We start from the raw sequence: 13,560 nt of genomic DNA on the forward strand, positions 1-13,560 counted from the left end.
TGAAATATGCAAGACAATAACAACAATAACTGAATCATTCTAAGCAATCACAAAATAATTGAAAAAATTAATATTAGACCCAGATCTTTTTCCTAAATTTAAAGGAAAAGCTAAACACTTCCAAAAATTATTATTTTTACAAATATGCTGAATCATCCTTTCATATCCCCATAAATAACATGGAGTAGGTTGAACTCATTAACATTATTTTACTGATTATCCAACCATTACATACACACAAAATATATCACATGGAATAGAACATAATAAAAGTATGTACTGGGACTATCAGGTATGGATGTTGAAGGGCCATGATTTTGTAGGTGATAATTTAGGTGGGGGATGTGATACACAGTCCCAAAGCTGTACTCTGTTCTTTCCCTCTATCCCTCTTTGATGAAGGGTGAAGGACTCTGAGCTCTTTCCCTTGTGGAGTTTCACATTCTAAATGGGAGGAGTTTGTGGTGAATTACTAGCATGCTTTCCAAATCCTCCTTCATAATTTCAGGTTGGGTTTGGAGAGGGGCACTCATTATTTTTTTACTTTTGTTCCCTCCCAGGGCTGAATTCACATCTTACTCCTATCAAAATTCCCTGATGCTGTTTCCTATAACATTAGAGGCCCTTGATTTATTACCCAAATACCTGCATCCTGCAAACAAATATCGATTAAATTCCCAAATTGAAAATTTTATTTTCCTCATTGGTGGTAGAATATCTGTTGTTGGGCTGGTTATTTCTGAACTACCTGTACAACACCTAGAATCTGCATTATCATTAGTTCTAAATTGAAGAAAGTGCTGAAGGAATATCTGCAAAGCATTATTAAGTAGACTAGGGTTCATCAAATGTATAGATTGGGGAAATAATCTAGAGAAAATGTTAAAGAGAAATGTTCTTTCATGTTGGTTGGATCTCATCTTGAATAAGTGTTGAGTTTTTGATAATCTGTGCTGTAAACCTAAGAAATATATGATTATGGAGTTGAACAAGATTCAGACAAAAGTGGCTTGTTTGATGAGGTGTTTTCCTGAAAAATTGAAAGCCTCACATTAATATTGGAAGACCTGGGCCATTGGGAGGCATTGGATATTGAAAGACATTGAGGCTTAAACTTTGATTAAAGTACACGTCTTTCAAGGGTATCCCTGGCACGGAGAAGGAATAACGTGGTGCCAAATTATATTGGTAGGCGAGGGTAATGTGTGAGGTAAATTTGCTGTGGAGCCAATTGCATTAAAGAATCTCTGTGCCCTTACACAATTCAAAGCCATAACAGGAGGCGCAAATCATGGGCACCTTGTAATTCCTACATGCTATTATTCATTAATCAGCAACTACTCTGATGCGGAGTGATCATGGCAAATTGCAGGGTGAGATATAGATTTAGAATATGGTGGTACTAATTTTATCATGCTACTTGTGTCTAAGGTCATGGGAAAGGTGAGGGTAAAGTGTGTGTGGACAGGGAAGCTGAAAGAGGAGACGGCAGTTAGAACTTGAGTAACAAATTAGTGTGTGGGTGATATAAATTTGGGACTTTGATGCCTCTCAAATGGAGTGAAATGTAAATCAGTGTCAAGGATCCACATCGGGTCACTAACTGTGATTGATGAAGACAATGGCTGAATGAGTTATAATGCTGGCTGTATATGGGTATTCATGTGACTGAAATTCACAGGTCTTCTTCATCTGTGGTAAGCAGCAAAGCTAAGAGAGCGGATAAGGAACAGGAGGGGTGCTCTCAGGCTTTATCCTTTGAGATAGATTTACAAGAGGAGACAGTTCCATGCATTCACCTTGATAAAAGAACATCTTCTGCACAAAAGCAGGATTTATTGGCTGGTAAGTGATCATAATTTACTCACTTATCATTTAAAATTAAATTGATCTCACTCCTTTTCATCTATTGGCAGTAAAGAAATATAGCTGTCAAACATTTCAATACCTATATTTCAATCTTCATACTTTCCATGATGTTGGTGAAATTATTACAGCTTCCATTTATACAAGCAGTTTAATTCCAACAAATACTTCCCATAGTGAGGAGCTAAAATGGTTGCCCCTTTGGTATGTTCAGCAGTCTCTCAAAGAAATTAATGAAATGTAAACAAACACAAATTGATTTATTTTTCTCTTATTTGATTAGTGATAAAATCACATTAATGTAAAATCTCTCACTTATGAAATAAAAACAAAGCCTGTGTTCTTCTCTGAACTGATTCAACAATTCAAAGACAGAAGGATAAAAATGCTTACAATCTAACTTAAAATGCCTTTCTCTTTAGCATTAGCTGCTGTACATTCCACAAAGGTAATGATCTTTTGTCGTGCCCCTGAGCCTCAACCATTTTTCAAATTTTGGATTTATGACAACTAATCCTTGTTTGATTTTCATTGCAATGTGCAATATAGTCCTCTCTATTGTCTGGCTGCTTCCTGGCCGTCACCAACATCGCCGTACAGTTGAGGTGACAGGAGTGGTTGCATTAAACTCATCTGCAAGTTGTGTACAGTTGCTGTCTGCGTTACATTTGTTTTCCTAGTAGTGGTAGTATTTAGGGGAGGCGACCGACAGCTGAGGTCATTTGCGCCATAGGGAATGGGCAGGAAAGGGTGAAGGGTGGAGAGAAACCTGGCATCGGCATTAGCCTACTCTTAACGAAAGGGCACCAAGGGGTCCGCAGCTTAACGTCCCATCCAATGGACAGCGTACTCACTCTAAGTGCCCTCCACAAAGCACCTCAAGTAGGGATCGAGATACCTCTGAAAAATATTCAACACCGTCGGGATTTGAACCCGGGCCTTCTGGGTGGGAAGGCAGTACGGTAGCCACCGCACCATCTCGATCCCCTTTGTTTTCCTGAATTTCTTCTACTTCTTTTTTGGGATAGGCCCTGTTTAGAAATGCATAGGGTAAAGTAAGCTCCCCTCCTCGGACTACAACCTTGACGTGGTGGAAGGGCTTGTGCGTTCCGATGACCCCTAGAGCTGTGCTGGCAGGAGTAATAATTATTGGTCCTGGTAGGGTCACCCATGCCAGATAGGTCGAAGGTTAGGAGCCAGACGAAAGGTAGTCCACGCAGCGTCTGTTCCTCAGTGAGGTGGCTGCAATGGTGTCTGACCCCAGTGGGGCGGCCAATAAGTGATGGTGTCTTGTTAAAAACACTATTGAGGAAAGCTATGGGAAACCACCTCAATTATCATTCCCAAGATTAACATGATGGACTATCCAGAGATTTTGAGTCCTGGCAAGTATGTGGCTCGGCCCAATCGGCCGTGTGCCGTGCCCGGCATCGGGGGAGGCAGGGCTTCCGCGGTCGTCATCCCACAAAACCCTTGCAAGGGAAAACCAGCAGCAGCAGGACAGAAGACGCAGGAGAAGAAGACCACATTAGTCAGAATAGGAACGTGGAATGTTAGGACGATGATGAGGACAGAGAAATTGGAGAATGTTAAGCGAGAGATGGAAAGGGGAAATATAGGTATTTTAGGTCTATGCGAGGTGAGATGGAAAGATAGCGGGAATTACTGGAGTGATAATTATATAATAATATACAGCGGCGGGGACGAGAGCCGACGAGGGGTTGCCGTAGTATTAAATGAAGGAGTAGGAAGAAGCGTAGTCAACATAGAGCAGGTAACGGATAGAATACTACTAGTAGAGATAAAAGCAGAACTGACGAACTTAGTTATTATTCAGGTATACATGCCACCGAGCAACCATAAAGAAGAAGAGGTCGATAGGATATACGATCAGTTAGAGGACATGATCGCATGTGTTCCTGTAGGGAAACATTTGATAGTGATATGGGGGATTGGAATGCGACGGTAGGCGAAGGAAGAGATGGTGACGAGGTGGGGGACTACGGTTTAGGCACGAGGAATGACCGCGGGGAGAAAGCAGTTGAGTTCTGCAGGAGACAGGACTTAGTCATCACCAACACTTGGTTTAGACACCACAAAAGACGCAGGTATACATGGAAAATGCCAGGTGATTCAGGAAGATATCAGCTAGATTTTATCCTGGTTAGACACAGGTTTAGGAACAGTGTGATAAATTCCCACAGCTTCCCGGGAGCGGATGCGGACTCAGACCACAATTTAGTTGTTAGAAATGTTGCGTACGTTTCAAAAAGATAAGGCAGGGGCGGCGAGTTAGAAAATGGAATGTAGAAGCATTAAATGGTTTGAAAAGGAAGGAATACAAACAGGCGGTAGAGGAAATCATGGAGGATGGTAAAGAGCTAAGTACTATCGAAGAAAAATGGGAAAGTATCAAGAAAGGGTTGTCTAAAGCCGCAAAAGACACTATTGGAACCGTTAACGCTAAAAGGACTAGGAAACCATGGATCACGGATGAGATGATTACAAAGATGGATGACCGGCGAAAATGGAAGAATGTAAATACAGAATTAGGCAAAATGAAGTACAAAGAATTAACCAATAAATTGAGGCGGGCAACAAATAAAGCAAAAGAAGCATGGTGGAAGACGCAGTGCGAGGATATGGAAAGTCTGCAGAGGAAGGGTGAAATTGGTGCGCTGTACAGCAAAGTTAAATCTTTATTGGGAAGTAAGAAAGGGAGATCAACGATAGCAGTTAGAGATAAGGCGAGTAGGGTAATAGTTGACGCAGGAAAGATCCAAGAGAGATGGAAGGAATATATAGAAGAACTGTATAGTAAAGAGCTTAGACCAACAAAGTTAGACATTGAAAAGGAACATGACGTAGAGGAAGATAGCTTAGGTCCTGGCATACTAGGCAATGAGATAGAAAGGGCAATGAGGGAGATGAAACTAAATAAGGCCATGGGGGTGGATAGTATTCCCGCCGAACTTTTAAAATGCTTAGGAAAATGTGGGAGGAAGAGGCTATATGGGTTGATTCGCAGTATCCATGAGGAAGGAATCTGGCCAGAAGACTTTGTGAGATCAGTTTTAGTTCCTATTCCAAAAAAGGTAAAGGCTACATCATGTGAGGACTACAGGACGATAAGTTTGATATCCCACGCAGCTAAAGTTGTTCTCAGGATCATAAACAAACGGATAAAGAGTAGGGCAAATGATTACTTAGGGGATGATCATTTTGGGTTTAGGAAGGGGAGAGGTACGCATGATGCCATTGCGGTAATGAGATTATTAATCGAGAGGAATATAGAACACAATCAGGAGGTATTTGCCTGTTTCGTAGATTTCGAAAAAGCGTTTGATAGAGTGAATTGGGAAAAACTAATGAGTATATTACAGAAAATAGGAATAGATTGGAGGGAAAGGAGGCTAATCCGCAACCTGTACATGTCTCAGACTGCTCAGGTACGAGTGGGGAACGGGGAGTCCTGTTGGGCAGTTTTAGGAAGAGGTGTAAGGCAGGGTTGCCCATTATTGCCCGATGCCCACCGTTGCTGTTCAACTTGTATGCAGAGGAAATAATCAAAGAGGCATGGGAAGAACTGGAGGTAGGAATGAAGGTGGGCGGGGAATTCGTAAAATCAGTTAGGTTTGCTGATGACCAAGCTTTAGTTTGTCAGTCAGCCAAGGGGCTGCAAGCATTGCTTAGTGAATTGGAAATTCAGTGCGACAGGTATGGGATGAGAATCAATATTAATAAAACAAAGGTTATGTGATTTTCTAGAAAGAAAAAGGCTGAGCTGAACATTAAAATAGGAGGGCAAAAACTAGAGCAGGTAGAACAGTTAACGTATCTTGGTAGTGATTTGGACCAACACGGTCAAAGTAGTAAGGACGTAAGGAGAAGAATTGCACTAGGCAAGGAGGCTTTCACAAGGAGGAGGGAGTTGATGACAGGGACGTTGAGTAAGGATGTTAAGAAAAGACTTGTCAAAATTTTGATATGGAGCGTAGTTATGTACGGCATGGAAACATGGTCACTGAAGCAGGAGGATAGACATAGATTGGAGGCTTTTGAAGTGTGGGTGTGGAAGGGATGGAGAAGGTGAAATGGGCCGAAAGGAAAACAAAAGAGGAAGTATGGTGGGCGAAGAGAGGGGTTTGTTGGGAGCAATCGTATGGAGGCAGGAAAAGTGGATGAAGGGGGTATTGACCGGCAGTGGGATGTTGAAGACTGTAATTGAGGGGAGAATGTTAGGCAAACGAGGAAAGGGAAGGAACAGGATAGGGAAGTTGGACGGGATGAATGGAGGAAGAAAGTACTCAGAGCCCAAGAGGGACCTGATGTAGAGTAGGTGGTTGTGTTTTGCTAGGGGCCACAAATTATTTAATTAGTAATTACGTCCATCCAAAAACCTACCTTAACCGGTAGATTACATAATAATAATAAAGTCAGCTCAGTTTTTGATCCTCAGATATCCTGTTTCAAGATATATGAATTTACAGTTTCATTAGATATTGGAATCTATTAATATTTATGGCTTATATTGGCTTCATTTGTCACGAATATAAGTAAAAAAGGCAATGAATGAGTTGATATGGAAGTAGCCCTCGTATTTTCTGGTACATGAAGTAAGGAATAAAAAAATATCATGTAGCAAAATCATCCACTTGAATATTCAGAAACAGATGAGAAAATAGTAAAGAGCAGGATCAGTATAGGTTGGTATAAACAGTGTAAAGTTAAAATTTGGTAAATAATCGAAAAATAATTCTACTTCACATCCTAGTATTTCTTGAGCTTTGTTTTAGTGAAACAGATCATACAGTTTCCCTTTTTGTAAGTAATCCACGATGATTCCACGTGCATTAAAAAAAAAAACGTGGCCATCATCTTGTCAGCTGATTTCACCATCTTCACATTATTTGCAGTCAGATCTCCTTTAGAAACCCACTGTTTTCACTGTTCCATATCTCTCCAGGGTAGCATTTTAGTTATGTTTTGTCCATAGTTACGCATTAATGCAGAAACTCATTGAGAATGCGGCACCCATCTAGCCAATATTTTTTCTTACCCACTTTCTTTGTGCAAAATTGGAAATACTTACCCTGTGGTATACCTGTGGCCTTAGCTATTTCATGAACTTTGATTCATCAATCAGTAAAAGCCACATCAATGGATTTATTAAATTATTTTGGTGGAAGTCACTTCCTCTGAACGTCCCGAAGAGTGTTAATCACTTGTGGATGAATGGCCATATTTAAACTCAATTATCCGATAATTGTAAAATGTCACAAACACAGTAGTAGATATGCCATAAATTTCATCCAACTTGGCTTTGATCTCTTTTGGTGTTAAGCCTTTTAAACAGAAGTGTTTCATCACCACACAAAATTCGTTTTTTCCATTTTTCCAAAATAAAAAAAAAGTTTGTTGCTTCAATCGACTATGAAAAGGAAACCACATGATGGCTATAACTGTATAGTATACTTCAGCAGTAGTCTAGTGAGAGATGAGGTTTGATAAATTTGTTTGCCTGTTTCTATGAGTGCCATCTCTTTGGTTTTTAAAGGAATTATTGAACAATCTACATACATGGTGGGAAGGATGGGGAAACATTTCCCAGAGAGCCATATTTACAATTCACTATCTCTATTTAGAGGTTGTTAGAAAAGTCATGGTAAATAATTGGAGGGTATAAATTTTTGAATTTTAATCACCTAATCCCTCTTTCTAAAATACCATTTACTTGAGTAATGGCAGTGGAAAAATTCAATTGATCACATTTCAAAGAGAGATAGGCATCAATGAATGTGTTTAAAATGTCATGATGATTCAAGAATCATTCAGCAGTAGTTGTAGTTTTGAGGGGAGGCGACCGACAGCTGAGGTCATTTGTGCCATAAGGGATGGACAGGAAAGGATGAGGGGTGGAGAGAAACCCGGCGTCGGCATTAGCCTACTCTTAACGAAAGGCTTCAAGGGGTCCACAGCTTAACATCTCATCCAAGGGATATGGTGTACTTACTCAAAGTACCCTCTACAAAGCACCTCAATTAGGGATTGAGATACCGCTGAAAAATATTCAACGCCGCCAGAATTTGAACCCCGGTCCTCTGGGTGGGATGCCAGCATGGTAGTCACTGCACTATTTTGATCTACAAGAATCATTCAGTTAAAAAGCTCAGTTGCATGTATTTTAAGGAAAAGTATGTTGATTTAAAGAATTAAGATAGAGGAAACTACTAATAGGTCCAAAATATTTGAAAATTATTGGGAATACATGCTTAAAAGCATAGTAAAATATTCTTGTGGCAGATTTATTTGATCAACTTTAGTTCAGAAGATATTTTAATGTGATTATAAACATTACTGAAGAGTAAAGTAGTGAATATAAACACTACAGTAAAAGCCACGAAGCTGTAAGAACATAAATTCCAAATACATTAAAAAATAATACCTCCCAGATTAAATACTACTAGATGTCAATAGGTTCCTTTTGCACCCTCTAAGCACCAAATGCTGCAATTGCTCATCAGAATTGTTTCTTTAGACAGCCGTTGCAGCTAGAGAAGTGCTACAAATACATGCCCAGCACTTTCAAATTTCCTAGTTTTCAATGCCATAAGCACTTTATTTAAATGTCAGAAACACTGTAATTAAACTATAGTAACCCTGCAAATGTGTGTTTAAAGCACTATAGTAGGGCTTTCAAAACTTTAGGCGGGCATTCATTAGCATAGCATTGTCCTTCATAATTGATGTTTCTCATATGATATGAAATTTAATTTTCATTGTAGAGAACAAACAATTAAGTATGTTACTAGATGAACACAAAACATAAAATGGTTAACATATAATTTAAATTTAGTTGAATTTTTCCATTACTCTGCATGATACAAGATCCAAACCATAAAGAATAGTCGCTCTTTCATGCATTTGGCTTGAAGACAGGTAATAACTTTATTGTCAAATTGTTCTAACTTGTTAATTTAATGACTGCATAAAGCTAGGGTATTGACTTATTACAACTAGCTATTGTATATGAGTTACGATTACGTAGTAATCTATTCATTTGAGATGGGCAGTGATCATTCCAAATTAACTAGTCTTAAATGTAATTGTAATGGGAAAATGAGAATATAAATGAAAGTCTATTTCATTTTTCTGTATCAGGTAAACATATTCATCTGCACAATGCCAGGAGATCTTGCTTCTGTTTCTATAGCTTACTACTGTTATTAGTTTCTTTAGTTAATACTTTAAGATGATGATGGTTTTAGCCAATTTTATGTGCAACACAGCAAATTATAACTTTTTTCAGATTTAAGTAACTCAATGGCTTATTTACCCTGTAAAAAATTAGCCTTGGTTGTTCTGGACTCTGGGTAAAATCAACCTGCCACAGCAGGGATTGATTGATGACCATGATTCCCCCTACACCCCTGGGGCTAGCAATTCAAGCTTAAGAGGTTGCATCCATTTGTATCAATATCCAACATCATTTCTTTTTATTTTTGACCAGTAAAAAAGGAATTATGACTTTTGTGGCCAGTGGGTGGATTTTTTCATTGATGAATAGCATCAGCAATACATGTGACTTCATAAAATACATGTGTAGTCTAGTTCAATACTAAGTATGTTTTGGCTTGAACCTTGGTTCTTGGTGATGCTCCCGGGCATTCTCAGCAGCTTCACACAAGCTGTATGATGTATTATGGGCACACCAGGTCTTCCGGGGGGAACTTCAAGAGGCCAAGGGAAAGGAACTGTGAATTCACCTCCACGCTATTGATGTGTCAATTTCACTTGCCGTATTGTGCTCAGAATGAAGTAAGCTCTATGCTCACCCATTGAACCAACTTTTGGGTTGATTACCGTGGTGCAATATGCAAACAAATGGGTGACATCCTATTCCTTTGGGATTATTTTGAAGTAATCAGTGGATTTGTGAGTCACTGGACCAGATCATATCTCTAAATTATGCAGTAGGCATATTTGGGTTTATTTACTCTGAAATGCATACAGAATCATAAACTTTTGTTCAGGGACTGCTCCTATAAATGACATGGCATTTAGAGGTAAGTGACATCAAAATACCATTGTTCTGTTCTTGAATGGGTACATACTTACACAATAAACCAGCCTCAGCAGATTTTTGTTTATTCAAAAAATATTGAGAAGGGAAGCCCGATTTTTTGCTGGCATAGTTAGATTATTATGGATTATTTTCCTATCAGAATATGCTTAATTTATTGAATATTCTTTTCAGAAGTCGTACTCCTCTGTGGCACATCAGATGATGAATTGCCCGACTTTCTGCTGCCAGATAATTCCTTTAGAACAATCCCTTTCCCTGTTGAGGACATGACTCAAAGTGCTGAGAAAATATTAAAAGTATCACTCCGCGACTATCAAGGTCTCGAAGGGGTAAGTGTAAGCGTGAGTAAACATGTCAGCTGATACTGATACCAGCATATATTTCTATTTAAGTTTTGTTTCTGCTTTTAAATGGGGTAATTTTAATATTTAATAAACTTTTTTATAGCCTTGTTTTAAATTTGTGCATGCCTTTTCATCAAGTTACATGATCAATTAACTAGTAGGTTATATCTCTTCCACATGTAGGTCTCACTTTGTGCCCATGCTCTCAATTCTCATGTTGTAATATTTCCTCATAAAAATATGGAAAGTGTAGAATTACTCAGGGCAACATTGTAATTCAAATTTTCTCTAATATGATTGAGTTTTGATTGTAGATATGAATGTTTTGTTGCAATATTGAAATTTTACATCTGTCTACTGAATTCATGTACATAATTGACATATTGTATGAGTATAATAGTGATCAGCCTCTTTCCAGACATTTATTTGTGCCAGCTCATGAAATTAAGGTTTGAAATGTGTGTACCCATGAAGTTTCAAACAATATCATGGCTGATAACCATGTTTATTTAATTAATAATGCCGAGGATATGTTATATATATTATTTACTTTTTTGATGTGTCTCAATGCAAATAATATCTACTTTGTGGAGGAAAATTATAAGGATATTACTGCAGATAACTTCTTTAGAAAGTAAATTCACTATTTTGACAAATCATTGTTTTCAATAATAACACCCATACAATTTTCTAGCTGTTCTTCAATATTTTGATGATACATTGATATTAAATATACTGTGTTAACATGTCTTATGAGGATAACTATAGTGACATATAATGCCATGTACTGCAGGTCTATCTGTTTACAATTTAAGGTCATTCCTGCTTGAAAGTATATACATTGCTCTTTGGTAGCTCTTTGGTAAATTAGGTAGGTTATGGTCCCTTGAAGGGAAGAAATTATTCCTTAAATTTATTAATGTTAATATTCGTTTTTCAGTTTAGCTCAACAGTGAATACTACTTCAAAGTCAAGTGAAAAAGAGCATAGGAGACTAAGGAAAAGTAGGTCAGAGATCACTACTCCTGGGATGAGAGCTGATTCAATTAAAGGCAAGTCCCTCTCTTACTTTCAGTGAAATTCTCTTGTTACAGATGATGAATAAAGTTGCATTAATGCATCACTTACTTGCATAGGGTCCCTGAAAGAAGACATTTTAAATGTGGAGGGAAGTAAACCACTTCTGGAGCACCAGAACCATCCACCTCCATCATGTGGCGCCGGAAAAAATGATGATATTGCATTGCAGGCTGTAAATACTGTTGTAAGCTCAGAGGAGTTCGCTGATCGTCATAGCAAAATACAAAATGATGGTCGTACTGACAAAATGGGAGTAATTGATAAGCCCAGTAGCCTGGATGCACACGTGAAGAAAGAAAGTGGTGAAACATTTATGCCATCAGCATGCGAGCCATTAAGAAAATCACAAAGTATGATGACGAGCACCAAATTTGTGAGTGGGAATCAGTCTAATGTGATCAGAAAATCCCCTCCTCGGTTGAGCAATATCTTAATGGCTGAATTAAGAGGAGAGAGTCCAGTTGACTCAGATTACAGTTTTGAGTCACATGCTAGCAGTTCAGTGGAAAGTAGAAGTCCCAGAGACTATTATGATGATGAAGAAGGGAAAATGGTCGTCCTAAGTAACTTTTTTGATGCAAGGCATTCACTGACTGCCGGTGAAGAAAAAGAAAGGCTTAAACCAAAGAATGTGCAGGAAGTTGAAGAGAGAGACAAAGGACAAACAGCAAAATCATCCAGTCAGCAAGCATCAAAAACTATCTCCAAATACGACAGTCAAGAAGTTCAGCGTGAGGCTACTTCAGATATTATTGAAACCCATTCTGAAGAATTCAGTGATCACTACTCTGGCAGTGAAGACAGTAAACACCAAGGAAGCATGAAATCAATCTCAGGTAATGGAGTAACTATCATCACTTGATTAATTAATGTTCACCATTCATTAATTTATTTCCTATATGTTTACAGGAAATGGTGACTCCACTTATACTCCCCATAAGAGAGAAGATTGTGATCATTTATCAATGATTTTTTCTGAAAAAGAAAAATTTCAACGTGAAAATCAATGCAAAATAGCTGCGAGTACCCAAGTAATACCCTCCCAAAAAAGTGGGGAAGAACAACTCTCGCTCATAAAAAGTCAGCTTCTGAATTATGATGAGAAGGAAGTTAAGGTTTTAGTTCCTCCTGAAGCGTTTATGGTTTCGTCCTCTCTTACAATTGTTCCGCCCGGTCATCAAGAAGTGAGACAAGAGGCTTTGGCCTATTCACATGAAGTCCAGCAGACATCAGAGAAGAAACTGTTTTTGCAGGAAGGTGATAAGGAGAAGACTTTGAGTGGGGAAATGGTGGGGAAAAGTTCATGTAATAGTATCTCTTTATTAAGTAGAGGCGTAACTTCATGTATAAGTAGTCACGTAACAACTGCTGCCACCCAAAAATCTGTTGTTCAGAGAACTATGAATGTAAGTCAGAAGGCTAGAATAACCAATCAGACACAGAGTGTAGAGAGTTTTCCAGCACCCATGGGAAATCAACCCCATGAAAGTGTTTCGATGATTACACAGACAGAGAAAGAATCACAAAGGAATTGAAATCCAAATTTTTTATATAAATCCATCTCAAAATTGCATTGTAGTCCAAAAACTGATACCATTTATGCATTAACTCAGAAGGATACAGTAGTCCTTAGATGAATTAATAGATTGGCATTTACCTGATAATTGTAATGTTTTTATACATATGCATTTAATTGTGGTAACTTGGTAATATATGACCAAAGAAATAATGGGTTTATCAATTTTTATTGTACACCCATAGTTACCATGAATTAGAAATGTCTCTTATTAAAATAAAACCATATTCTCAATGTATATTGTAAATATGTGATATAAACAATTCAAGAAATCTAATAATATCAATTATGTATTTAGTATAATACTTCAAAATATTTCAAGCACCTACATGGAAAAATTTGCTTTATTATGGTGTAGCAGCTAAAAAGGTAAGGTCATTTTCTTCTCATATGGTGTCCAGGAATTCCTATTAATTCGGGTAATGTAAAAGGTTTGTATAACAAGCATTGGTAGCAATTTTTGCCTGACGTGTACGTGAAATGTGTAATTCAGACTGTCTGTTAAGTGTGCGCATGATCGCTGATCGTATTGGCATTGATAAGATGACAGTGCACACCATTATCACTGAAAATTTGGTGATGCAAAAGATCTGCGCTACACTCGCCCA

The 13,560-nt window shown here is 38.2% G+C and overlaps 1 protein-coding gene across 1 annotated transcript in view; it reads left to right on the forward strand.

Annotated features, from left to right (window-relative positions):
• Positions 1 to 13,278, forward strand: part of LOC139685616 (rho GTPase-activating protein 45-like) — a 78,289-nt gene extending 65,011 nt beyond the window's left edge. The window contains exons 16-20 of the mRNA XM_071582554.1: positions 1,682 to 1,845; positions 10,124 to 10,281; positions 11,237 to 11,348; positions 11,433 to 12,212; positions 12,286 to 13,278. Coding sequence (XP_071438655.1) covers positions 1,682 to 1,845; positions 10,124 to 10,281; positions 11,237 to 11,348; positions 11,433 to 12,212; positions 12,286 to 12,911 — 1,840 coding nt within the window. The 3' untranslated portion in view covers positions 12,912 to 13,278. The remainder of the gene's footprint in view (positions 1 to 1,681; positions 1,846 to 10,123; positions 10,282 to 11,236; positions 11,349 to 11,432; positions 12,213 to 12,285) is intronic.
• Positions 13,279 to 13,560: the final 282 nt, after the last annotated feature.

The sequence above is a fragment of the Hetaerina americana genome, unplaced genomic scaffold (assembly GCF_022747635.1).
Source record: "Hetaerina americana unplaced genomic scaffold, ioHetAmer1.1.p SCAF_119, whole genome shotgun sequence".
Taxonomy (NCBI): Eukaryota; Metazoa; Arthropoda; class Insecta; order Odonata; family Calopterygidae; genus Hetaerina; species Hetaerina americana.